Genomic DNA, 27,636 nt, shown 5'->3' with positions numbered 1-27,636 from the left:
AGCGAGCACGCGTGAACACACACACCCTCCTCCACGCTCCGCATTGAGAGTCGCGGCCTTAGACCTCCAAGGCTGTGAGGACACAGACGACCCATCTCCGACCCGTGACCGGGGCTTCGTCCTGCCCGGCCGTGGCCTGGATCACCCAGCAGGGACGGAAACCACACTTAAAACTGCCTCCAGCAATGCGCTGTTTTCTCCCTGAAAAGGAACAGAGACAAAAGCATTTTCCCTGTGCCGTATCCAAGGCCCTCGCGGGGGCTGCACGTACCCCGCACTACGAGGCAACACTCAAGGGGGGCGGGCCGTGACCGGTTAGTGTGCCGATCACAGTGGCCCTGCCGTCCTCCGTGGATTCAGCACCAGCCACGGTGCCGCGTCCTGAGCCTGCGGCCCGGGAGATGCACGTGGCCCTCCCGGGAGATCACAGGCGCGCGGAGATTGGTCTGTGCCGACCTTTCTGCAGAAGCCTCGTCTCTTCCTCACAACGCCCAGGGCGGCTGCCCGCGTTTCCACCCACTTTTCCTCTCTCCTCAGTACTTAGGAAGGGGGCCTCTGCCAGGCTCTAGGATTTTTCTTCCTTTTAACTTTTTAACGTTTTTGAATGAGTTACAAAGGAGCTGCTTTCGCAGGAGGTGTGTCCTGGATCAGCCCAGGACCTTGGGCACAGCAGCGGGCGGTGGCTGAGCAGAACCGCCAGGGCCACGGGCAGTGGGGACGCCACAGTTCCCCAGTCTAGGAGAGGGCAGGGGCTTCTTTTGGTTTTTGGCTTTTTAACCTAACTTCTAAGAAGATCCTACCTCAAACAGAATGAAAACTAAATGTAGTCCGACGACACACGCTTGGTTCGTCGCGTTACACGTCACAGTGGAAACCTCTGCTGCAGTTAAACAGCACAGTGTTCTCTGTGCCTTTGATCGGATTCACCTCGAGGTAAGCTGTTGTCAGCTCACCCGTCTCTAGGCTGTCGGAGAGGAAGGGGCTCACCAGCCCAGCGCTCTCCTTTCACAGATGCAAAAGCTGGACCCCTAAGAACAAAAGTGACTTCCCAAGGCGACACCTGCAGGACCCCATGGCCAGGGGTCCTGACCACCCTCCAAACCTCCCACCCCCCGCCACCGCCTCTCTGAATTGCGCGATCAACAGCCTGGGGCACGAACAACATATTTGTTCGAGTGCGTTAGGCCCACACCGAGGATCCCACAGCGAGAAACCCAGGCACATCCCTGCCTACGCGCCGCTCCTTGGGGAGCTCACAGTTCGGGAGGGAAGGGGGGCTGTGAGCGGATTCCCAAGTGGCCGCGTGTCACAGGACAGGGGATGTGGGATGCGGGAGGAGCTCGTGCACACGGGGTGCTGGTGGGGCCCTGCCGAGCTCAAAGCCTCCTGCAGCAGAGATGGGCAGACAGCTGCTGTGTGCGGCGTGGCATGCCGTGGTATGCCTTGGTGGGGGCAGGCACCAGAAGCCACAGCCACCCTTCATGCTGGAGGGTGAGAGTCTGATGAAATTTAATGTCAGGCTGCGATGGGGAGGGTGACAAAGTGCAGGAACAAGTTGACAGCCAAAGCCATGGATTGGTTCATCCGACAGTCCCAGAGTTAAGGAGCAGGGACGAGAGGCTGGCAGGGTGTTGGGCGCCAGGACCGCGGGCTGGCTGCAGCACATTCTGCACATCGGGCCCAGCCCGAAAGGCATGAAGACGCTGAGCCTCGTTCAGAGCTGCGGAAGCAGGTGCCCGCGGAGGTGAGCGCATGGACCGGGCCACCGTGCTCCGATTTACGTCAGAACAGCCTGAGGAGCAGGCGCCGCGGCTGTGCTTGTGCTGGGATTTCCGCTGGGACCTCATGTTTGGAAACGGCAAGCTGTTGGCAAGGAAGACAAGACCCTCCCGGATCCGAAGAGCCCTGCTTGGATCGGAAGCAGCCGCAGACGGCGAATGCCACTGGGAGGCCCCAACCACAGCCGTGTTCCGAGTTCTGGAGATGCGCCCGGATGAGCCGCACCGGGGCCCCCACGAGGGCGGACTGCTTGGAGGGGAGACCCTGCAGCCAGCCCCAAACACTGCCCCCACTTCCTGTGCCCCAGCACCCCAAATAACCCGAACAAGCATACGGGTTACAAGCTAGCAGGGCCGTGGAGCGTGGGCTAAAAACAGGACCTTTCCCTGTAAGCTCCGTTTGTCTGGGAAACATCAGCCAAACATTTCAAACCAAACAGAAACAAACGGCAACAACAGAGCCTGCCTGGGGCCAAGGCCTTGCCCCCAAAGCTCTGATTCTGGGGGACACGTCAAGAGGCAGACAGCCTCGGCAGCCGCAGGCTTAGCTTCCTCCTCCTCCTCCTCCTCTTCAGAGCTCTCCTGGGGCCTCTCCGTCAATCCCAGACAGGACCGGAGCAGTTCTCAACTCCCTGCCTGCCCAGCCCACCCTGCAGAGCCCCTGAGTGGTTCACACCTGCTGGGATGTCCTCCCGGCCCAGGTGGCCCCTGGGCACGCTGCACTCTGCCCTGGGTCCCCTCCTGGTTTTGACTCTGCAGCCGCCTGAGAGGTGAGTTGCAAAGGCCGTGGCCGCTCTGCGGAGCAGGTGTTGGGCGAGGAGGTGGCCCCAGGCCCTGGGTGCCGTGATGGGGAGTCTACGTGTCAACCTGACCGGGCCACGGGGTGCCCAGGTATTTGGCCAAACATTATTCCTGGTGTGTCGGGAGGGTGTCTGGGATGAGAGTGGCTAAGAGGGCAGAGGCAAGACCTGAACTCAGGCCTGTCTGACTCCAAAATTACTTTCAACCGTGTGCCAAGTTTCCTGAGTAGCAACTGCGGCTTCTCCAAGGAGCCGGTACAGGCCGGTACAGACTGATGAGTCTGCGGAGACCACAGCACTGCTGCACAGGGCTGGGCCTCAGTCCATCTGCGTAGCCGCAAGGGAACACCGGAATCCGACCAAGGGCTGATAACTGGGATCTGGATAGAACTCGGGCAAATCAGCAAGAAAAAGTCAAACAACCCCATTAAAAAGTGGGAAAGGACATGAACAGAAACTTTTCAAAAGAAGACAGACTAATGGCCAGCAAACATATGAAAAAATGCTCAACATCTCCAATCATCAGGGAAGTATAAATCAAAACCACAATAAGATATCACTTAACTCCAGTGAGCATGGCTTTTATCAAAAAGTCCAAAAACAACAAATGCTGGTGTGGCTGTGGAGAGGTAGAAACACTCACACACTGCTGGTGGGACTGCAAACTAGTGCGACCTCTGTGGACAGTAGTATGTATCAAAGAGACACAAGTAGAGCTACCATTTGATCCAGCAATCCCACTACTGGGCATCTACCCAAAAGAACAAAAGACATTCTATAAAAAAGACATCTGCACTAGAATGTTTATGCAGCACAATTCACAACTGCAAAGATGTGGACACAACCCAAGTGGCCATCGATACGTGAGCGCATTAATAAAATGTGGTATCTGTACACCATGGAGTTCTACTCAGCTATAAGGAACAATGGTGAACTAGCACCTCTTGTACTACCCTGGATAGAGCTGGAGCCCATTCTACTAAGTATCACAGGAATGGGAAAACAAGCACCACAGTACTCACCACCAAATTGGTACTAAAGGATCAACACTTAAGTGCACTATGGTGGTAACATTCATCACGTGTTGGGCAGGTGGGCGGGGGGAGGGGATGGGTGCGGTGCCCGCTGTCTGGGGGATGGGCACGCTTGTAACTTTGACTTGGGCAGTGCCAAGGCAATATTTGTAACATAAACATTTGTACCCCTGTAATATTCCAAAAAAGGGGGGGACACCTGAGGCTGGGTATATGAAGAAAAGAGGTTTACTTGGCTCACGGCTCTGCAGGCTGCACTACAAGCCTGGCACCAGCACCTGCATCTGGCCAGGGCCTCAGGGGGCTTCTACTCCTGGCGGAAGGGGGAGGGGAGGGGGAGGGGGAGGGGGAAGGGGGAGGGGGAGGGGAGGGGGAGGGGGAAGGGGGAGGGGGAGGGGGAGGGGGAGGGGGAGGGGAAGGTCTCATGGGGGGAGGGCCCAGGCTCTTTTTAACAACCAGTCCTCCTGGGAACTGCCAGAGGGAGAACCGAGAACCAAACCGCTTGTTACCGTGTTACCGTGGAGGGGCAGGAGCCATCCTGCCTGGACCACACACCTTCCCCCGCCCCAGCTCCAACACTGGGATTAGGTCTCAACGCAGGCGTGGAGGGACAAACATCCAAACTGCAGTGCTTTGAGGGTATTAAAATCCCAGACTGTGTCAGAGTATAACTTAAAGAAAATTTAAACAGAGAGAAAGCCAGGACATTTTAGCCAAGATAAAAAGCGGTCTCTTCACCAACTCCAAACCCGGGAGAGAGGTTCCTCCCATTGGAGAGTTCACAGTTCTCCCAGGGGGTCCCGGGGAACGGGTGGGGGGGACATGGAAGGAGACACCCTGTGCTGGCCGCCAGGGGAGCATGGCCTCCGGGAGTCTGAGGGGACAGGTGAGGGCCCGTCACCCCAGCTCAGGCCACCAGTCCCACTGTGAGGCTGGGACCTGCAGAGCCTGTGTCCCTGGGCACAGGTCTGTGGGGCGGGGGGGAGGGGCAGCAGGCCAGGCCAGCTGGCGGGAGCCCTGGAAGGGTCTGCCGTGCTCTGGCCCCCACGTGGGCTGTGGGAATTGGGAAGACCCTGGGGGCACAGAACCTCTCGCAGGTGTGCAGTCTCACCAGGACCCGGCGTGGCAGGACCTGGGGCCCAGGGGGCTACAGCTATGTCCAAACCCCTCCACCAGGAGGCCTGACCCAGCCCCGGCACGGCCCAGCGCCGGCCCCAGGAAGCTCAGCGCTGCCAGGACATCCCGTTTGTTCCAGCGACGCCGTGACCTCCCTTTCTCTTGGCGAATTCGCTGAAAAGGGCTCACAGCTGCGAACCTGTGTTTCTCCCAGCTCAGAAGAGTCTCCGGCAAGGACCCGCGAGCCCTTCCTTTGAACTGTCACCGTCAGGAAGGACGGCGCCGACTCCCAGCCTTGGTGGGAGGGCAGGAGCCTCAGTTCTGGTCACAGTCACACCGACTAACCTGCTGACCCGCTTTGTGTGATTTTTCACTCCCCTGACTCCACTGAGCCCCTGCCCGACCCCAACCCCCATTCTCCCTTTAAAACGCCCAAATTGCCTCTGCACAAACCGGAATGGGGCTCAGGCTTGTCTTACTGTCAGCAGGGATGGAATATGAGTGTTTTCAGGCTTTAGTGAAACATCCAGCTGTGTTTACCTGCCTAGGTGCGGGGTGCGGGGGCCAGGCCTCCAGAGCGGCCAACCCACAGCTCCCTGGGCCCCAGCTGCAGGGTGGGGGAGCAGCGCCTGGGGGGGAGCTGGTCCTGTTGGATTCCAGGACTGTCCCCCCTCAGCCCGCAGCCACGGGCTTGAAGGGCGGGGCCGGGGGCAGCTCTGGAGGAGAAGCTCACCCAGGCCTTGATTTGGTCCTTGTGCCCCCCCAGCCCAGACCCCTTGGGCAGGAGGCCCCACCTCATTCCCCTCCCCACCCCCGCCCCGCCCTGTCCATTAGACAGGGAGGAGCCAGCAGGCCGCTGGTGCAGGGGCAGAGCCTCTCGGCAGCCCTGCTGTGCCCTGCGCAGGGCCAAGCCCACGTGCGCGGCTGTCTGGAAGGGGGAAGCCGAGCCAGACTGTGAAATCAGAGTGGTCCTGGGGGGGGGGCGTCCTGCCCATTAGGACAAAGAGGCCACCTGACTCTCTTCTGAAGATGCACCAGGCCAGGGAAACGCCCTGCGGCAAAATGAAGTCCTCCAGACGACCACGCCGCCCTGGGCAACGTGCCGGCACCTGCTCTGGACAGGACGCCCGGTGGGAGTCTTGGAGGCTCGGCCCACCACGGCCCACCATGGCCCCTCAACTCTGGCTGCAGGGCAGGAGCTGCCTCTCCGCTACCGAGGCCCCCCCCCACTGCAAGAGCCACCCGGCAGGTGGGAGGGCTGTGCCCCCTCGCTCCAGCAGGACCCCTGTAGCTGTGGCCCCTGCACCTGCAGGGCCGCCCTGGGGGCTGCAACCCCCCCCCCCCGCCAAGCCCCCCGCCCGCCCACGGCCCGGCCCTGGCCTGCCTGGCTGGTGGTGCCGCTGCCTTTTGCTGCCACCCGGCCTGGCAGACAGGACAGTCCCTGAGTCCCCACTGGCCACTCCCTGCCATGGGTGGGGGTGGCCCCCCCATCGCCCTGGGTAAGAACTGTGTGAGCTGAGGTGGGGGCTGCAGGCTGAGAGGCCCCCCCCAGGAGGCCTGCCTGGTTTCCACGGCTCTTCTCCGCTCCGTGGGGTCCGACTTGCTCTGCCCTGCATAGCGGGGGGGGGGGGCACGCAGGGAAAGCTCTGGGCAGACTGGACGGAGGACACTGGAGGACACTGGCCGTCTGCTGGGACAGGAACAGCACAGCGCCCTGGGCTCCATCCTGCCCGGTGCTGGGTGTGTTGGAGGTACGAGGTGGTCTGCGATGGTCTTGCTTAAAGGCAGGGGCCAGGCTGGCAAGGGGGCGGGGGGCCTCTGGGTCCCCACTGCCGTGGTGGCTCTGCCTCTTGTGTCTTCCCACTTGGAAGAGACAGTGCCCTCTTCGTGTGTGGATGACCCCTGACCTGCTACAGGCCGGTGGCATCTGGCCATTCCAGGCCCGACAGGTGCAGCCTGCCTGGGGCTGCAGCAGGCTCAGCCCACACTGACCGGGTGATAGCCACAGCCTTGCTCTGAGCCCTTGGGGACGCAGCCCCAAGCGCCAGAGAGTGTGAGGCCCCAAGCGCAGAGTAGCAGAGCCCGTGCCACCCCCAGCGCCACCTACTCACTGCTCTGGAGCTGGGGCATCTCTCCTGCCCCCACCCAGAGCCCCGCCCCAGCTCCTGGGAGGACATTAGCATGAGAGGCAGAGGGGCAGGGGCGGGTTGGGAGTTTCCGGGGCTTCGTTCACAGTGCAGGGAAGGCCAGGGCTGGTGCCACTCGCTGGCTCTGACTGTGGTCCCCTCGCAGCCATCTGAGCACCCAGGAGCCCACCTAGTCCACATCAGCCCAAAGCCACCAGAGCCAGGCCGGGCACTTCAGGCAGTGATGGCCCAGGGGTATTCAGAAGCCAGATCTGCCCTGTCCCTCCTGGAGAGAAGGGCCAGCTCCATGCAGGTACAATGGCCACTGTCCGTCAGGCAATCTTGTGTGGGGACAGAACCCACTGCCCAGCCTCAGGCCTCTGCCTGAGCACACACGTGCACCCACATGCACAGGGATGTGCACACACATGCACACAACCACATGCACAGGTATGTGCACATACAACCACATGCACAGGCGTGTGAGCACTCACACAACCACATGCACAGGTATGTGCACATACAACCACATGCACAGGTATGTGCACATACGACCACATGCACAGGTATGTGCACATACGACCACATGCACAGGCGTGTGAGCACTCACACAACCACATGCACAGGGATGTGCACACACACGCACGGTGCACGCACTTCCTGCCGCTCCCCGTCTGTCTGCGCTCCGTGTCCTATCTGGGGCACAGCAGCTGCTGTCACAGGCCCCGACGGGGACGCCACCCAGCCATCCTGACATCCGCGTCCATGAGACTGGCGTCTCGCATTAATGGCCCCGCGGTCATGCTGGTGAAAGGGTCCATTAATGCTGTAGCCAGGACGGCCGCGGTGCAGACCGGAGGCAGCTGGCCCCCAGCTCGGCTGCTGGTGAGAAGAGTGAATCAGACAATAGAGAAATAAAGGGGGAGGGGCGGCCTCAACTTCAAGCCAGTTGTTCAGTCTCTATCTGAGATTTTATGCAAATCACCTAGTCACGTTTGAGAAGCGTCTCTGCCGAGGTAAGTCAGGAAGATTCTGAACAAAGAGAAAAAGAAAGAGCTCCGAAGCCGCGGAGAACTGGAGGAGAGTGTGTCGGTATCTCCTAAGGCTGAACTCGCCGCGAGTCCCGGGCAGGCCCCTGGAGACACGGCTGCACCAACAGCCCAGGAGACGGCACAGGGACGTCACAACCGCCGAAAGCGCCAACAGCCCAAATGCCATCAGAGGGTGGCAAAGCCCACAGCGAGGTCACATATGTCAGGTGGTACGTGGGTGAAGCTCAGCACAGCGAGACCAAGTGCAAAGAATGCGTCATCCGAAAGACACCTTTGTAACAAAGATTCAAAGAACAATAGAGATTCTACCTTTTAGAAACACATGGGTCTGCCGCAGAGCTCTGCGTGGAGCCCTCATGGGGGAGGGGAGGGATGGGCCACAGGTCAGTGTCTAGTGTGGGAGGTGGAGCCACAGATGCCATCAAAATGGAAGAACGAAGTGGCCGCGATGGCTACCACAGACTGCCGGCAAGAGCGTGGCTCACACCAGCACTGGGACCACCGCAATTCTGTGCGCCCAGAAAGTAGACAGGAGACACTCCTGTCGGGGAGCCGGCAGAGTCTCCCCCAAGTCAGCAGGGACCCTTCCAGCTGCTGGTTCTGAAACGCAGACACCAAGCCAGGCGGCGTGCACCTGCCGTCAGCCCAGGGCCCGGCTGACCTCAGACCTGGGCCCTCCTACCCCAGGGCGGGGTGGGGGGGTCCTGCGGGGAGCCTGGGCGGGGCCTGAGCATGGCCTGGGCAGGGCCTGGCTGGGCCGGTCTCTGCTCCCCGGACAGCCAGGCAGCACCTGCAGCACCAGGGGGCTCCGAGCGAGCTTCCCCCACCCGGAACAGAGCAGCCGAGGGCACTAATTGTTCCCACTTGGGTGAACTGTTGACAAACAGCTCGCCTTCTGTTCCTCTTTCTTTTTCTTTAACAGTACACATACGAATTCAGTAAAAGAAAACTTCGTTGGATTATGATGGAGAATATTAGAGATATTTTTAAAATGAAGATTCCTATTCCTTTGTGTGCACAATGCTCATTAACTGTGGCTGTATTCTGAACAAGAGCAGCTTATTCCTGGCTCGTAAAAATGACAAATGGCCTCATCTCCGGCCTGCCTGGGTGGCAGCACGAGGAGCATGTGTGACCGAGCTTAGACGGAGCCGCTCATTGGCATTCAGGCGCCCGCTCCGGCCGGGCTGTAAATCTGAACCCGCTGACAGTTAATCTAACACAGCTCGAGCTTCCAGACCCGCAGCTGGGACGGCCGCGTCCCTGGAGACCCAGCTCCAGCCCAGGGTCACGTGGCGGTGGACGTGCCGGCTCCACTGCTCCGGGGACGCCGGCACCACCCCACCCCGTGTCCCCTCCCAGCACGCGGTGACGGGGTGGGGGCACTCCAGCCAGGACAGCGCTGACCACAGGGCCAAGCAGAAGGGATTATAATTAAGAAGAGGACGAGTTCTTTACCAGGGGGCTGGGAGGGGACAAGGACACGTGGGGTGGGCATTCACGGCAGAAGGTGAGCTTCCATCCGTTCTGCGTCCCGCAGGGAAACATTAACTCAAAGTCAGTCGTGGGTGTTTAACGTAAGACATGAAACTGCAACATTTAAACGGAAACAGGGAGAAAGTAGCTGGAACTCTGAGTCGGGCAACGAGTTCTCGGTCCCAACACCAACAGCCCAGCCCATCTCTAAAAGCTGACAAAGTGGACTTCATCAGAACTAAGATCTTCTGCTCTCAAACGACACTCCTAAGAGAACAAAAAGACAAAAGAGGCGGCAACCAGCACCGAACGGTGTGTCTGGCAAGGGCAGGCATTGGGATGTGAAGACTTCTCAAAACCCGACAGTCAGCAAGCAAACACCCCAGTTCAAAACTGGGCAAAAGACTTGAACACACGTTTCACCAAAGATGCAGGGATGGAACGGCAATATGTGGAAAGGTGTTCGGCATCATTAGTCATCAGAGAAACGCAGCTGTAAACCAAAATAAGACACCACTCTACACCCCACCGGAACTGACCAAAGAAATAAAAATGACCACGCTGGGTATCGGGGCGGGTGGGGGTGGAGCCACAGGAACTGCCAGGCGTTGCCATGGGAACCCAGAACAGTCCGACCACTCTGGACGGTAATTCCTTATAAAGTTAAGCACTTACCACGTGATCCAACAGTCCTGATCCTGAGTATTTACCGAGACAAACGACAACCCGCACTCATACAAAACCCGGGAACAGCGCGGTTCCTTCAGCTGGAGACGGGTGCGCTGCGGTACTACCGCCACGGGAGACTACCCAGCAGCGAAGAGGGAACCCCCCGTTCCCCGCGCCCCATAGAACAGGTCCCACGGCTGCCTGCTGTGCAAGGCCCCTTCGTGACATGGAGAGGGCAAAACTGCAGTGACAGAAAACAGACCAGGCTTGTGGTCAGGGCAGGGTTTGGGGGGGTCACGGCTGAGGTCAGCAGGGGGGAGTCCGGGGGTGGGACTGTTTGTCCTGTGACCCTGGTGGACACACGCACCGTGCCATGTGTCGAGACCCAGAGAACCGCCATGGTCGCACCACAAACTAAATTTTACTGTGTTTTTTTTCTTTTAAATCAATACATGGGGGAACCCAAATTGAAATGCCAGCTGTAAAAGCTGACTGTGTTACAAATGGTAACATCACCACCCTGGAGAGGGTGGGAAGACAGAACGAACCCATTGTGGAAACCGCCCGGATCCTGCAAGGCAAGGGGAGCTGTCCACGAATGCCGTGCGCTGGCTTCGCGGAGGGTGGGTTAGGAACTCTGCAACGACTGAGTGTGCGCCAGGGCTGGGCAAACAAGCGGATACACCGAGGGCACGAGAGCCAAGTGTCCCCCGCCAAGGGAGGAAGCTGCGAATGACGGAGGGAGGAGCCTGGTGCTGTGGGCTGGTGGGGGGGGGGTGAGGTGTCGGTGTGAACTGGTGGTTTTGCAGTAGATTCAGACGAGAAATGGACAGACACAGATGTGTGGACGTGCACAGGTCGGTGCACACGCACATTTCCAAGCTCCGTCTGTGAGAGGGCCCAAAAATAATGTCACCCCGGAAGCGACGCGCACGTCCAGATCCAGAGGCCTTGGTTTCTAAACACCATGGTCCAGCGAAAGGAAGCAGAGCCCCTTGGAGAAGCCCGACGCAGGCCGGTGCGAGGTGGCCTGGGGCGTCCGTGGTGACAGAAAGGGAGGGAGCCCTCGGCACAGGGCGGGCGTGTCAGGGCCCAGGTGCCCTCCTGAGAGCAACCGAGTGAGGACGTGGGGTCCCCATGTCAGCTGACCTGCCATGCCTGGGGGCCCACTCCTGAGACCCTCCCCCCCGAGTGGGGAGCCCCTTCCCATACGTGGGCCGGACGCGGCAGCTTCCGCTGACGGGGACACACACAGCCCCAAGCAGAGGCTCTGCCTTTCAGACACACCCAAGGCTGAAACCTGCTCTGAGCCACCGCGTCCCCACGGGGGCCCTGACCAGGGGAGTCACTCCACGACGAGCATCTGCGTTTACAGTGGAAGTGACATGTGCCGTGGACGGGAAGCCATGGACGGGAAGCGCTTGGCTTCTGCGCAGGCTGCTCCTGTGTCGAGGGCCGGGGTGATTATCCCCCGCCCAGGGAAAGGCTTCCTAGCTCTGGGGGGACAGGAGGGGCCGCGGGGTCCAGCTGAGCTCACCGCTGCCCCGCGAGGTGCAGGGAGTCCTGCCGAGCGTGGGGCTGGGGCCCAGATGCCCCGCGGGATAAAGGACGCGTTCCCCCTTGGTGGCTCCGGGAGTGGCGGGAGTGGGCCGGGCAGGCCGTGGGGGTTGGCAGCAATGGCCACGCGCCTTTGAGACCCACCTGCTGCCCACAGGGGCGACAAGACCACCTCGCAGCTCAGGTGCATGTTCCGTGGGCACTCGCAGGTGCCTCGGGTGGCTGCGGGCGGGGACAAGGAGTGTCCGGGTCGTGCAGAGCCAAGGTAGGGGACACAGTGACGCGGGGCCCCCTTGCAGGGGGGGCACCAGCAAACCTAACTCCATCTCCAGTGGGGCCACTTTCGACAAAGCAGAAACAGCGGCTGGAGAGCAGGTGCTTCCGCCCGCGGGGCCACCCACAGGCAAGAAGGAAAAGGCTGTCTCCAAGGGGTGACGTCACCTTACCTGTGAGACATCTGGGCTGCGGCTCCCTTCCTCCATGGTGGCACCGCAGGCACACCTGTCCTCGCCGCCTCGGGGCACGGCTCCGGGCTCTGGGCCAGGCCAGCTTCCGCCCCGCAGTTGGTCTGTAGCTGGGGCCTGTCCTCGAGGGCCTTCCAGGCCGGTGGCACCTGGCGCCCGGGGCCTCCGTGGTCTGGGCCGCGCTGCCTCCAGCGTCCCTGTTCTCTGAGGTCCTTCTCCCTCGGCTCTGCCCCCCTCGCCCCACCCTGCCCTGCTCAGCCCTCGGTGCCCCTGGCTGGCCACTCCGGCCGGGATTTCCGCCTTCCTGCGTCGGGGAGGCTGAGGACGCAGAGGGTTGATGGCTCCCTGCGGCCAGCGGTGGCCACGGCTCTGTCCCGGGGAGATGCGGACAGAGCAGGGCGGGTGTAGGGTCTGTTCCTCAGCAGGCACCCAGGAGCCCGGCGACGAGGCACCGTGTGGTGCACTGAGGTGCCATGGGGTCCCTCCGGCCCCCCAGAGTGAAGGTCGCCCCCAGGTCACAGCCTCCACCTTGTCACCAGGGACCAGGCTGTGCCGTTTCTGAAAATCTTCCTCCAGACTCGGTGGTGGTTGCCGTGGAAACCGAGCGGGAGGGGTGCTCCTGCACAGAAGCGGTTCTTGCCCTGCGCGGCAGGGAACCCGCACATCCCTGCAGCGGGACGGCAGCTGCTGTCGGGGGACCCCAGGGTCCAGCAGCCGAGGAGGCCTCTCCCAGAGAAGCCCCAAGAAGTCAGCAAACTAGTTCTAACTGGCTCGTCCCAAGTGGCCGGCGGGGCTCAGACAGCCCGCCCCCGTCCAGAGCCATCTCCCTCTCCCTCCGCAGGACGGGCGCGAGGAGACCAGGTCCGCCGGGGGCTTCAGCACGGCGGCACCACGCTCCGATCTGTTGCCAGCGCCTGCTGCTCTCTGGTCCCGCCGGAGCAAGGGGGCCGCCGGCTCCTCGAGGGGCTGCGGGGGAAGAGACGCAGGGCACAGGCGTCAGGGGGCCTGCGGAGGAGGCTGGCGGGGCGAGGGGCGCGCGGCAAGGGCGACCCCTGCTCCCAGAGTCAGTCCTCCCAGGACCCTCTGGGGGGGGACCCCGAGGGCCGTGACGAATGGTGGCCTTGTTCTCCCCGTCCTCTCCTCTCGCTTGGAAAGGAAGCAACCATCAAATGCTGCACGTGGGCTCCGCTGCAGGTGACAGCCCTGCCCCCGCAGCCCGGTGCTGCTCCTGTGCCCTGCGAGCCAGCCGGCGTGGCGGGGACCGGGCACTCCGGACACAGCTTGTGCTTGGCACCACCCAGAGAAGGACAAAGAAAAACGACGGATCAACTCGGATCTGCCGGCACCGCTTCCTGCCAGGATGCCGCGGAAGCAGAAAGACCACCCTGGGCGACCTTCACGTGGCTCGTCCTGCGCTGGGCGGTGCCAGCCCTGCCCCCTTTCTCTCGAGAAAGGCAAATGCCCCTCGCAGCCTCCGGCAGCGGGAGGCTCTGAGTCCGGGCCCCAGGAGGGACGTCTGGTTTTCGGGGCGAGCCCTGCGGGAACTGTGGGTCGCGAGGGCCCGGCGTCCGGGCAGCGGAGCCTGGCCGGGCCCAGCAGCGATACTCACCGGGTCAGGGTGCCGGGACGGGCTACGACCAGAGAATGAAAGCTAAGGAGAAAAATAAGAACAAAAATAAAAACTAAAAAGGACAAGGGAGGATGGAGAAACAGAAGAAAAGAAAGAGAAAGAAGAGTTTGTAGTGCTTCCGCCAGAGACGTGTGATACAGACAGAGCGAGACGGCCGCGGCTGGGGGGGAGAGGACACGGCCCGAGAATCTGGGCCGGGGACGCTGTGACAGTTCCCTGGGTCTGAGGTGATGCTGCTGGCAGCCCGGGGGATGCACTCGGGGGACCCTGCACCACTGGAGCCTGGCCGCGGGTGCCGGTGGGGGGGCCACACACCAGCCTGCCCCCAGCACGGCAAAGGGAGCCTCTTGGGGACTCAGTTTCCTCTTCCTGTCCCAGGAGTGCATGGCGAGAGCACCACGCGGCTGCTAATGGCCACAAGAGTTTAGCTGAAGGACATTCCAAGTGCCTGGGACACAGGGGCACCCCCATGACACCGTCCTGGTCTCAGTCCCATCATGAGACTAAAGTACAGCCAACACCTGAGTCCATTTAACACCCGAAGCCTCATCTGGGGCTGGGGGTTGGGACCAGCCCAATTCAGACACGGCAAGACGTGGCAACGGTACAATTGCCTGGAAACGAAGAGCTCCTGCAGCTGAGGCTGAAAAAGCAAACACCTGGCCGGGCGCGGTGGCTCACACCTGTCATCCCAGCACTGTGGGAGGCCGAGGCAGGAGGATCGCTCGAGGTCAGGAGTTTGAGACCAGCCTGAGCAAGAGTGAGACCCCCTCCCCCTGTCTCTACTAAAAATAGAAAGAAATTATTTGGACAGCTAAAAATATATATAGAAAAAAAAAAATTAGCCAGGCGTGGTGGTGCCTGTAGTCCCGGCTACTCAGGAGGCTGAGGCAGGAGGATCGCTTGAGCCCAGAAGTTTGAGATTGTTGTGAGCTAGACTGACGCCATGGCACTCTAGCCCAGGCAACAGAGTGAGACTCTGTCTCAAAAGAAAAAGAAAAAAAGCAAACACCTAATTTAAAACTTTTCTAGTATTTAACCAAACAAACACCCTCAGGCTAAGATACCAAATGAAACAGACGTTTGATTTGGGGGAGAGACCTTGCCCTCCTTGAGGCTCGAGCCCCAAGAGCTGCATGTCCCCTCCCGGCCTCACCAGGCGCCCGGCTGTGCCTGGCGATGTGTCCCCACGTGGCCTGCCCCCTCTGGGGCGGGAAAGGTCGTGCCCTGCACACCCCTCGGGGCTCGTTCCCCACGTGGATTTGTGCCTCGGCCAGGACGATTGCTCGCTGTGAATGGCCCAGCGGAGGGAGCAGTTCTGGCATTGCCGAGCGGGGGCGGGGCGGGTGGTGGTGGGGACAGGCCTGCTGTCAGGGGACAGCTGTCTGAAAGGCCCCGTCTCTCCCGGCAAGCACAGGGCGTCCGTGGGCTCGTTCTGAGGCCGGGACCAAGCAGGTGCTGCCCACAGGGGGCCCTGCCTGGCACCTGCCTCCTGTTGTCCCCAGAAGGGACGAGACGGTGTGTCCCCCTGGCCACTTCACTCAGCGCTCGGTGGGAGCCGGTCGGTTGGTGAGATCCACTCCGCAGGCGGGAGCGGCCGCAGTCGGACCCTAGAAACCACCAACTGGCTCCAAGTGGCAGAAAGAGACCTGCTGTAAAAGCCAGGAAGCCCCACAGGGACGAGGGTCTCTCTGGCGCGCTCCTCCCCCTGGGTCTGGGAGCGCCAAGCCCGTGACTTGCGTGAACAGAGCTGGGAGACTCAAAGATGCCCCGGCCCTGGCGTGGGGCCCCAGCCCAGCTGCTCCTCAGCAGGCGTTTCTGGACCCAGAAGGAAGCGCTCGGAGGACCAGGACAGAGGAGATTCCTCCTGCACTGATGATGCATCTCGCGGGGGTGGGAGGGTGAGGGGAGGGGGAAGGCACAGTCCGGCTTTCAGGAATTTGATTTTTAGACCAACACACGTGGTGATCTTGGAGGCATCAGATGGTTCTGCACAGCCCAGGGCGGGAGCCTTGAGACGGGACCTGAGGTCGTCAGTCCAGCGCCTGGCTGGGGTGGGGACTGGGGCGCGAGGGCAGGGGCTCCTCTGAGCCTGCACAGCGGGCCGTTGCTCGGGGCTCCTGGACCCAGGTCCGTCCCTGGCCCCGAGCTCGCAGCCACCGCGCGAAAATTCCCTCTGCCTAAGTCTGCTCCTGCCGCTGGCCTCTCCCCCGAGGTCCCGTGAGCCATCTGTGTCCTCCCCTCCCGCCCGGCAAGCCCCAGCGACACGACAGCCCCCGAGTGGCAGTACCTTCTCCTCCAGTTCCTTTATTTGTCTCTTCTGAGCTTCTATTCTTTCTTCTAACTCTTTGATTCTCTGCAATATCAAAAGCAAGAACATCTCAATCGCCAGAGTATTTGGGAAACCAAGTGGGAAAAATCCTTTCGAGACTTGCTCTTGTGTTTTTGGTGGACAGAGAGGCACAGAGTCGCAGGCGTGCTGGGCACTGGCCCGCCTGGCCTGTGGCCAACGCCGGGCACACGGGCGTCTCTGTTTGCTCTTCACGCCAACAGGAGCGCGGGAGGCCTCCCCGAGGCTGTGCGTCCTGTGTGGGAGCCGTATCCTGTCTCCACAACTTCACGTCAGGAATCATAACGCCAGACACCCACAGACACGGTAAGGAGTTAATTCACCCAAACGTCACTACAGTGGAGGGACAAGCGGCCAGAGGGCCACAGACAGAGCCAGTCGCAGAGGAAACCCCCCTTGTGAGGTGACACCTGTGCCTGGGATCCCATACACAGCTGCGCTCCGACCACAGCCTGCCCACGGGACCAGGGGGCTGCAGGTGACCCTCCTCACCCTGCCTGCCCAGGATGAGAGGGGCCAGAGGCCACCGAGCAGCGAGGCTGGCAGTGTGTGCCCGACTCTAGCTCACCAAGGGCCACGGCAACCCCGTCCACCGTGCAGTCATTCCTCTGAACTGCGGTCGGACCTCTGGGTCCGGGGTGTGGCCAACAGGGACACATCCGTGAATGCCACGTGCAGGCCAGCCCGGCTCACGGGGAGCCAGCGTGTCCAGTCTGCAGGGCCCCTCCCTCCCACAGAACTGAGCTGGCCCCAGAGTGCGCCCAGGCCAAGAGAAGACCAGAAGCTGCCCCCGGCCCACCAGCCGTCGTTCCCAGGCAACCCCTCACCATCGGGAAACAGCTCCTGGAAAAGACGTGGCCACCAGGGTCCAAAGGAGGGGAGCTGCCACCTAGAGGCCCCCCAGGAGACCACCCTGGCAGGGCAGGCAATGTGGCCTGAGAGCCCCGCTGTGCACAGGCCACCGGAGGGTGTGGCTGTGGGGGATGGGGTCCTGTAGGGCACAGCCAGTGTGGCCATGGGAGGTGTGGCCATTAGAGAGGTGACCATGGGAGGTGTGGCCATTGGAAGTGTGGCCATTAGAGATGTGACCATTGGAGGTGTGGCCATTAGAGGTGTGACCATGGGAGGTGTGACCATGGGAGGTGTGACCATGGGAGGTGTGACCATGGGAGGTATGGCCATTAGAGGTGTGACCATGGGAGGTGTGGCCATTAGAGATGTGACCATTGGAGGTGTGGCCACAGGAGGGCGCTGTCATTGGAGGTGTGGCCATGGGAGGTGTGGTCATTGAAAGTGTGGTCATTAGAGACATGACCATGGGAGGTGTGGCCACTGGAGGGCGCTGTCATTGGAGGTGTGGCCACTGAAGGGCACTGTCATTGGAGGTGTGGCCACTGGAGGGCGCTGTCATTGGAGGTGTGGCCACTGGAGGTGTGGCCATGGGAAGGCTCTGCCCTGGGAGGCTCAGCCCGGTTCCCCATGCCCCACCCGCCCTGCTGCCCCGCAGCCGCCTGGCACACACCTGCTGTGCCACCTGCAGCAGCTCCATACGCTCCCGCAGGATCTGGGCGTCGCGCTCCCGCAGCTCACTCATGACCTGGCGCTTCCACTGCTCCACAGCCACCTTGAGCTTCTCGCGCTCCTCCTCTGACAGCAGCTCGGCCACTTTGGCCCCGGCCTCCTGCTGTAGGGCGTCGTACAGCATGGCTTCCAGCTCCAAGATGTGCTGGGCGGGAGGGAGACAGCTCAGTCCTCCCCTCCGCCGGGACGGGCCGAGCTCCCCGGGGCTGCGCAGCCCTGGCCTGGCAGGAAGGGCAGCAGGCGGCCACCATTGGGGAGAGGGGCAGGCAGGGGGTGCACCGGGGAGGGCCACGGACCCGCATCCATGACATGACCACAAAACAGAGAGCTGCCCAGGCAAGTGAGGGCCAGGACGCAGACGCCCCCGGTCAGGGCTGAAGCCGCGCAGCGGGGGTCAGGGGAGGACTGAGCTATGAAGAGCGGGACGTGGACCTGGAGGCCACAAGCCAGCCTGGCCACGTGGCGCTCGCGGCAAGACCAGAAGGAACTAGGCAGGGGTCCCCCCACGCTGCTTCCCAAATGTCCGATTCATGGACTGAGGTAAAACGATCCCTTTGCCATAACTCACAGGCCAAAGTACATCTTTTTATAAACCCCCAGGGTTTACCACTTTGGCCTGGAGTCCCGTTAAACTTTCTCCTCCAGAAAATGTTACTGATACGACCTTTGAGAAAACCACAGTGGCCTTTTCTTACCCTCAAAAATGTAACACCTTCAAAAGTGAGTATTTCCTTTTCTTTAGGCAAAGTAATTATGAAAATTCCTTTTGATTCAGTAGAAATTTTAGTAAATGGGAAAAAAACCTTTTGTAGCCTCAGTTACAACTTATTGTTCTTGACAGCCACAAAATAAACTGTCCCCAGCTGTCACAACCGGCTCACACGCCCACATCAACTGCCACTTCGCAGAGCAGAAGAGCTCAGTGCCCTCACGACGAGCTCCAGCTTCTAGGAATGACTGGCGGAGCCCTGATGGGGACAGCCTGCTCAGGTGTCGGCCACCACGCCCTTCCCTAGGCCTCGAGGAACGCGGCCCCCCTCGTCCTCCAGATGTGAGGTCTCACTGGCCACTCTCTGGACAGCGCCTGTGTCCTTCACAGCCCCTGCGGGTCCCTGCTCACGGCAGGACGTCCCCAGGCACCCAGGGCTCACGGAGGCACCCAGGGCTCCGGAAGAAACAGGAGCCAGGCTACCGTCCAGAGGGAAGCGCCACAGGCGGGACAGCCAACCAGGGGCCTTCCTGCTGGAACTGCAGGGGGAACCCCCAGCACCACACAGGAAGTAGCCCCCCATTACCACACAGGAAGTGGCCCCCCCAGCGTCACACAGGAAGTGGCCCCCCAGCACCACACAGGAAGTGGCCCCCCAGCACCACACAGGAAGTGGCTCCCCAGTGTCCCACAGGACGTGGCCCCCCATTACCACACAAGGAGAGGCCCCCCCAGCACCACACAGGAAGTAGACCTCCATTACCACACAGGAAGTGGGCCCCCATTACCACACAAGGAGAGGCCCCCCCAGCACCACACAGGATGTGGACCCCCCCCAGTGTCCCACAGGATGTGGCCCCTCATTGTCCCACAGGAAGTGGGCCCCCCAGCACCACACAGGAAGTGGCCCCCCCAGCATCACACAGGAACAGCACCACACAGGAAGAGGCCCCCCCAGTGTCACACAGGAAGAGCCCCCCCCAGCATCACACAGGAAGTGCCCCCCAGCACCCCACAGGAAGTGGCCCCCCCCAGCATCACACAAGAAGTGGTCCCCCCAGCACCCCACAGGAAGTGGGCCCCCCCAACACCCCACGAGAAGTGGCCCCCCCCAGCATCACACAGGAACAGCACCACACAGGAAGAGGCCCCCCCAGTGTCACACAGGAAGAGCCCCCCCCAGCATCACACAGGAAGTGCCCCCCAGCACCCCACAGGAAGTGGCCCCCCCCAGCATCACACAAGAAGTGGTCCCCCCAGCACCCCACAGGAAGTGGGCCCCCCAACACCCCACGAGAAGTGGCCCCCCCCAGCATCACACAGGAACAGCACCACACAGGAAGAGGCCCCCCCAGTGTCACACAGGGAGAGACCCCCCCCAGCACCACACAGGAGGAGGCCCCTGCAGCGTCACACAGGAAGTGGCCCCCCCGGCATCACACAAGAAGTGGTCCCCCCAGTGTCACACTGGAAGTGGCCCCCCCAGCACCCTACAGGAAGAGGGTCCCAGCATCCCACAGAAAGTGGCCCCCCCAGAGTCACACAGGAAGCGCCCCCCCCAGTGTCACACAGGAAGTAGTCCCCCCAGCATCACACAGGAAATGACCCCCTCTGGTCATTGCACATCAAGGCCGGGTCCCACAGCAGCCACTCGGCTCCCTGGTGGGCTGTGGCTGATCCACTGACGGGTCAGCTGCTGCCCAGGCCCAGGGATGGCCGTGGTGGAGGTGGCAGAGGAGACGCTTCAGGGAAAGCTGAACTGCGCTGATGGGACCTTCTGAAACATTAGCTGACACCCAGGATTCCTGTCCGCTCGGGTGCCCAGTGGGCGTGTGCTCGCCCCGGCAGGGGAGGGGGGCCTCACACGCCAAGCGCTCCGAGCCTCTGGCCTGCGTTCTGGACAGGTCAGGGAGGGGCCCCAGGACACTCTGGGGACAAGCCACCCAACCCTCCTGGAGGGATTCAGGCCCTGGGTGATACTCGAACACAGTCTCACAATGGGAATTACGACATGTCGCCAGGACAGAAAAGCTGGGGGCCGAGGAGACGAGGGCAGCGTGGCTACCATCTGGGGTCAACAGCTCAGTTTCTTCTTTGCACCCCACACCCCACACCTCACAGTCATGCTGGAGAGCACACGGGACCTTTGGCACAATCTTGGGAAGGAGGAATTTGAAATTATGACATAGGCCGGGCGTGGTGGCTCAGGCCTGTAATCCTAGCACTCTGGGAGGCCGAGGTGGGCGGATCGTTTGAGCTCAGGAGTTCGAGACCAGCCTGAGCAAGAGCGAGACCCCCATCTCTACTAAAAATATATATAGAAAAAATTAGCCGGGCATGGTGGCACATGCCTGTAGTCCCAGCTACTCGGGAGGCTGAGGCAGGAGGATTGCTTGAGCCCAGGAGTTTGAGGTTGCTGTGAGCTAGGCTGACGCCACGGCACTCACTCTAGCCTGGGCAACAGAGTGAGACTCTGTCTCAAAAAAAAAAAAAAAAAAGAAATTATGACATAAAACTTAGACCCTGTAAACATTACAGGCCCTCAAAACAACGGTGGAAATCAAAGACCACCTGACAACCTAGGGAGATATTTGCAGAGGACGGCTAAGGGCTGGCTGCCTAAATTTGCCAGGAGCTCTCGCCAGTCTGGGAGGAAAAGGCCAACAACATAATGGAAAAGTGGGGACAGGAAATGAACAGGTACAAGAAATACAAACGGCTTGGAGTTACACGCAAAGGTGCCAGGCTCTGAGCTTACTGGGAGACGTACCAGCCACGGCCACCCCGAGCGCTGGGAGCCGTCTTTCCCTGAACGGGTTGGGAAGGACCCAAACGGTTGCCGTGGTGGAGGTTTGGGGTGTAAGTTGTACAAACTATGGGGAGAAAAATTTGGCAATTCCTAACAAAAACTTAAGTGTGCACACCCTTTGGCCACGCAAAAGAACTTTTCCTACAAACAGATACACTGATATTTGTGTGCTGAGATGTCAGAAATGCGTACGAATTGCGGGTGACAACAAAGGTGTGGGCACAACCCACTGTTCACAATCAAGCACTGTAGACCAGGGTATGCTCACACCCAGTCCCTCCTCTGCTGGACATGTCCCCACTGTGTACGGTCGGGTGAAGGCAGGCGTGTTGCAGCACATACAGACACTGCCGTTCGGGCTTTAAGGCCAACCATGCAAAGGCAGGAGAGCACATGTGTGTGTGTGTGTGTGTGTGTGGTCCTGCTGGCACCTCCCAGAAGGTGTCAAGAACCAGGGAGAGGTCCTGTATGTGCGGGGCCCGGTGTCCACAGAGCAGGGATGGGAGGGAAATGTCCTTTTGTGCCTTTAAAATTTCATACCATTTGCATGATCACTACTTCCAATGAGAAGCCTCAGAAAGCAAGCTACAAACAGGCGTAAGGGGATCCCAGTTGTGGGGAAATACCGTATGTGTACATGTCTGTCTACCCTAAGACAGAACCCCCTTGCCAGGCGCATTGGCTCACCCCTATAATCCTAGCACTCTGGGAGGCCGAGGCAGGTGGACTGGTTGAGCTCAGGAGTCCGAGACCAGCCTGAGCAAGAGCAAGACCCCACCTCTACCAAAAATACAAAGAAATTATCTGGACAACTAACAACATATAGAAAAATTAGCCGGGCATGGTGGCGCACGCCTGTAGTCCCAGCTACTCGGGAGGCTGAGGCAGGAGGATTGCTTGAGCCGAGGAATTTGAGGTTTGTTGAGCCCAAGAATACTGAGTTATAGAAATGCCCCCTGTATTTCTGGAGACAGGATTTGATTTCAGAAGTCAAATAAGGCTTTGCCTTAAAGAAAAAATAAATGTGTTAGTTCAAAAGCTGCCTCATCTCAAGAGGGCGTCTCATTGGTCAGTAACAGCTGCACTTCAAAGAGACAGCTGTAAACTGAGCCTATGGTTCTCACCTGTTTTGAAAGACAAGGCAGGCCTCTCCTAGAACCAGAAGGTTGCCGGAGCTGACAGGTGGACCCCCGGAGATGAGAGCTGATCAGATAGATAGGCTAATGCCCAAGCCGGGCCCAGAACCATGCGGTTAAAGTAATTAACACAAAGCACAGCTCATGTTGACTTCTGAGATCATCTCCGTCTCCAAGAACACAATCACCGGAGCCAAGATGTCTCTGTTTTTTGCTAAAGTAATAGCCCTATCATAAAACTTAGAAGTTTGCCCCAAGAAGAGTTTATAACTCATTGTTCCCCTAGAGTAAGTTAAAGGATCTGTAGTAGCCTTTTAGGAGACTTTGACCCTAAAGCAAACTGCCTGTTAGTATGTAAATCCCATTGCCCTTGGCAACGGGAGCCTGTATCTACCCTATAAAATACCTGTGTGGAGTTTTAGTCTTGGATATATTTCTTTGCGGGAGAGAAATATATTCCTCCGGGCACCCTCCTTTTATCTATTTTCATAAACCTTTACTTTATAAACTGTATCTTTGGCTCTGTGTATTATTATCATTATTTTATTTTTATTTCTGTTTCCTACTATTTTTGATCCTTTGCGATGACTCCTGCCTGAGAGACCTGATCAAAAGAAAAAACCTCTTTGCGGGGAACGTAGCTAACTCCCTGCAAACAGGCGTAGTCAACTTAGAGACCTGATCGAAAGAAAGAGAAAAAAACCTCTTTGCGGGGAGCGTAATTAACTCCCCGAAGAGGTTGCTGTGAGCTAGGCTGATGCCACGGCACTCTAGCCAGGGTGACAGACTGAGACTCTGTCTCAGAAAAAAAATAAAAATAAAAATAAAAAACAAAAAACAGAACCCCCTAGAGGGAGAGAAATCAGAATGTCCATATTCTCTGTGTGTGTGCTGGGCCTAGATGCATTTTTCTCTTTCTTGGATTTTTCTGTGTTGTAAATCAGAATTGCACATTTGTTATTCTTTAATTCAGAAAAAAGGCTGTATAAAAAAAGAAGTATGTTTCTTTCCTCCCTCTCCCTATCTCAATTTTGGCTGGATCTGAAAGTCCCCTCTCTACCCTGCCCACTCACGTCCCTCTTCACCAACTCAGCACCTGCTGTGCCAGGCCTCCTGCTGCACTGGAAGGCAAGCTGGTGACAGATGCACGTGGCCCCTGCCTGCCCCTTCTGTGTTGGGGTGGGCCCAGGGGGACTGGAGCACGTCAGGGCTCACACTGGCTGGGACGGTTCCCTAGCAGGCGTGATGTGCTAGGCCAAGATGTGGAGCATCAGTGAGGGACAAGCAGCAGAAGGTAAGGCGGGTGTTCCAGGAGGAGGGGACAGCAGAGCAGGGGTGGCTCCATGTCAGCAGACAGGCCTCTGACTGGACAGATCCCCAGGGAGGCTGGCAGCCGGACCCCGGTCCTCCTGACTCATGCAGCAATGTGGGCGGGAGGTCCCTGTTCTGGAGGGTTTTCTGCCATCATGGGAGGAACCTGTCTGGGCCAGGGATCAGCAAGGACAGATGATGGGGTGTGACGAGGCCAGGGAGTAGAGGCCAGGGGGCCACGGGGGCTGGAGGCTGGGCTGGAGCAGGGAAGCAGGGGCTGGGACCCTGCAGGGCTTCAGCAGGGAGTTTTCTCTTCATCCCAAGGGTGTCTGGGAGCCCCAGAGGGGGGTAGGCAGAGGAGGGTCAGACTGGGTGCAGTGTGAAGAATGGCCTGGGGGCAATGGCAGTGTCACCAGCCTGGCTGGCAAGGGCCTCAGCTCCTGTGTTCAACAACAAACCCCCGCAGGCCTCCGTGCACCGGCTTCCTTCTGGCGAGAGCATGCAGGGCCAAGATGACTGCTAAGAAGTCAAGACCACAGCAACCTGGGCCTGGGGGCTGCCCCTCCTCCCCCAGAGCAGGATGTGTGGACGTGGCCTGCACTGCGCAGGGTCCAGGGACACCTGGAGGGACGCAAGTCTCACCACCGCTGGGGCAACTCTCCTGGGGCTGAGCTCGTGCGGGCCATAGCCCAGGAAGTCTGGCCGGGGCTGTACGAGCTGCCCCACACAAGCGCGCACACACGCGGTGTCAGCAGTAACAACAACAACAGGAGGGTCATTCGTGGTTTGCCGTGGGCCAGGCCCCGTGCCACACGTTTCACAGGACTCCCCAGTCCTCACAGTGTTTACTGGCCGAGCTGGTCTCAAACCCAGGTAACTCACCTCCAAAGCCTCCCATGGATCACACTGGTTTCCATGGCAACACTGATGGGCCTCGCACCCCTATCCAGGTGCCAGGTGCCAGGTGTGGCTGCTCTGTGCTCTGCAGGGCTGTGTGTGTGAGCCCCGGCTCCTCTGCGTGCGGAACTGGCACCCTCAAGTGCAGGGTGGAGAGTCACCTAGTGTGGCGGTCATGGCTGTGGGCACTGGAGGGGAACACCAAGATCTGACTCCTGCCCCTACTCTGACTGAGTGGCCTCAGGCAGGTCACCAGCTTCTTTGTGCCTGGCTTCCCAGACCAGTGCCTGCCACGCAGGAAGGGCTCTCGTGGGTGGGCTCTCATTGTAACACTATCACCACCATCATCATCACCATCATCACCACCATCATCACCACCATCACCACCATCATCACCACCACCACCATCACCATTACCACCCTCTCATCACTATCAACAATCACTATCATCACCATCATCATCACCACCACTATATTCATCAGCATCAGCATCACCACCACCATCACTACCATCACCATCATCACCATCGTCACCATTGTCACCACCATCATCATGACCACCATCACATCATCATCATCACCACTATCACTATCACCATCATCATCAGCATCACCACCATCATCATCATCATCACCATCACCATCATCACCACCACTATCACCATCAAGATAGCAGAGCCCCGGATGGTGGTCACACCCATCCCTGTCCTGCCCTGTGCAGTGTGGCCAAGGGAGGCGTGGAGGGACCTGAGCACCCTCTAAGGTCAGGAGACTACCTGTCCTGTCCCCCTGCTCCTGTCCCAGCTCCACTGGAAAACCCCAGCCAGCGGAGGGAGCATCCCCAGCCCCCAGGAAACCCACCCTCAGCTCAGGCAGAGGCCCCACCCGATGGGGATGGTGGGAACACGGTGGGCAGCAACGGCTACTGTTGGCTAAGCCATCATGACCACTTTCCACTTTTACTCTCCCGACAGCTCCAGGAGACGGGAATTAACACATCTCTGTACCACAAGGGGCTGAGTCACTGGCCTGGGTCTCCTGGCTGGCGAGTGGCCACACGGGCAAAGCTCAGAGCTATCAGGCTCCAAACCCATACCTGCCTTCAGCCACCATGCGGCCACCCCTGGGCCACTGGCCGGCTTCACCGAGCCAGCGTCACGGCGAGCTCCTGCCTGCGAGGACTCAGCAGTCAGGGGAGGCTGGCACGCAGCCTGCACGGTGGCATCAATGGACAGGCGTCACTAACCGCCAGGGAGGAAGTGCGGGCCTCGGTGCCTCTAGGAAGCCCCCAGCTGCGGGGCCCGAGCCTGCATTGTGCTAACTTGAGCTGTGACGCAAGACTCAGTTTGGGTTCCATGCACCATCTTGAAACAGAAATTTCTTTTCACGTCCTCAAAATGATTTCAGTAATGACTGATTCGTGGTGATGGAATAAGCATCTAATGGGCCTCTCTGGAACCCCTGTGTTCACCCCAAATGGGGCACTGGGGGTCATCAGCAGGAGGAGTGGCCGCATGTGCACAGCACAGGCACGACTTGCGTTTCTCAGAGGGCGTGAACAGAGGCCGGAGTCCCAGCAGGAGCGTGTTCCTTGCAAACAACCAACATGTTCAATCAACTCATTAGTGCACTTTCAGTGAATTCCATTCTATCACCTCATTGCAAATATGCGTGTGGGTTGGCTCACATGTCTCAGAACTCCCTGAGCAGGGGGTCTCGGGGGAAAGGCAGAGAGTGACCCTCACTGAGCCGGCACTGGGCGTGTGAACGACTTGGCACATTTCTGCTGGAAACCCCCAGCCTGGGGCCAGCGCCCTCGTGTCTCTCACCTTATGGGCCTGGTCCAGGGCCTGCTTCCTGTAGTCCAGCTCCTCGTCCAGATAGCCCTTCTGCTTGCTGAACAGCTCCTGAAACACAGGAGGATGGTGTCGGCCATGGCAGCCCCCCAGCCACGCCACGCTGCTAGGCCACATAGGGGTCGCCCACCGACCTTCTCGCTTTCCAGGTCCACCATCTTCCGCTGCAGTGCCGACTCTGTCTCCTCGATCTGCTGCAGCCACTGGGCACGAGCAGAACAAGCAGGACAGTGACCCCTCGGGTCACCCCACTGGCACCAGCGCCATCCCCTGCCACCCGCTCCGTGGGGACTGCTGGAGAGGACCCACAGAGGCCTGAGTCTTCCTCCTTCCCTTCCTTGGGCAGGGAGAGCTCGGCCCTTGCCGGGGCACCGGGCTGGGCTGGCAGCTTGAGCACTGGGCACCCAGGGGCTGGCCAGCCTGGGCCCCACCCTAGCCACTGCCTGGTGTCCAGGAAGCCTGCCCACCACGCATGCCCAGGGGGAGGAGGCATGTGGCCCGGGCTGCAGCGGGAACAGATCTATGGGCAGAGGGCTGCCGGGACAGGCGGGGAGTGGGGCCTGGTTCCCCAAGCCCCTGTGTGCCAGGAGCACCCCTTCTTGCTGTGGGAGGCCTGGCCCACCAGGCCTGGGGGCTGGGAAGGCCCCAGAAGAGGGCTCTGGCAGGTGGAACAGAGAATGCCCAGACCCACCACACCTTCCAGCCTTTGGGAGGAAACCGAGGCAGAGCTGGCATCAGGGCAAAGTCCAGCTGAATCTATCCTTTGCAAACATGCGCAGTGGGTGCTGTGTGACCTGTGTGTGCCAGGTCTCCCCAAGCAGACAGGACTTAGTGGACCCCCTACCCAAACCTGCAGACGCCCCTCCCAGGGGAACACCTCTGAGCTGAGCAGGACAGGAGACCCCCGGAGCCCCGCCCTCTCCCAAGCATCCACACAGCTGCTGTTACCTTTTCCGCCAAGGTCAGGACTGTCCTGGCTTGTATGACAACCACTTGCTCCTCATTGGTCAGGTTCTGCACCCAGAAGCAGAACACGGGGACAGTCAGAGGCGGTGCCTGGGCTGGGGTGGGGCTGAATGACGGATGCACAGTGAAGCTGACGGGAGGGGCTGGGGCCTCAGCTAGCAGAGGCTGTGACAGAGGCACCCCGGGTCCCTGACGCCCCTGACTCTCGGCCTTGTTCCCTTGGGCGCTGTCCATTTCCCCTCTCTCGGGTCTGGCACCAGCTGAGGCAGAGTGGCGGCTTGGCACAGGCACGCAGCAACTGCGTCCCAGCGACAGACGC

General features: G+C 59.9%; 1 protein-coding gene across 18 annotated transcripts in view; it reads right to left on the bottom strand.

The window, feature by feature from the left end:
• Nucleotides 1–13,684: 13,684 nt before the first annotated feature.
• The window catches only part of JAKMIP3 (Janus kinase and microtubule interacting protein 3), a 38,787-nt gene continuing 24,835 nt past the window's right edge, over nt 13,685–27,636 (bottom strand). For 11 of the 18 annotated variants that reach the window (XM_069460866.1, XM_069460867.1, XM_069460869.1 and 8 more), the window contains 6 exons: nt 27,300–27,365; nt 26,486–26,554; nt 26,325–26,402; nt 17,575–17,778; nt 15,993–16,058; nt 13,685–13,754 (listed from right to left, as the gene is read on the bottom strand). In XM_069460866.1, the coding sequence (XP_069316967.1) occupies nt 13,704–13,754; nt 15,993–16,058; nt 17,575–17,778; nt 26,325–26,402; nt 26,486–26,554; nt 27,300–27,365 (534 nt within the window). In that variant the 3' untranslated portion in view covers nt 13,685–13,703. Of the gene's footprint in view, nt 13,755–15,992; nt 16,059–17,574; nt 17,779–26,324; nt 26,403–26,485; nt 26,555–27,047; nt 27,108–27,299; nt 27,366–27,636 lie in introns of all 18 variants that reach the window. The other 7 variants (XM_069460873.1, XM_069460880.1, XM_069460865.1 and 4 more) reach the window with 6 other exon arrangements.

Source organism: Eulemur rufifrons, chromosome 28, assembly GCF_041146395.1.
Source record: "Eulemur rufifrons isolate Redbay chromosome 28, OSU_ERuf_1, whole genome shotgun sequence".
NCBI lineage: Eukaryota > Metazoa > Chordata > Mammalia > Primates > Lemuridae > Eulemur > Eulemur rufifrons.
This window is presented reverse-complemented; position numbering and strand designations above follow the sequence as displayed.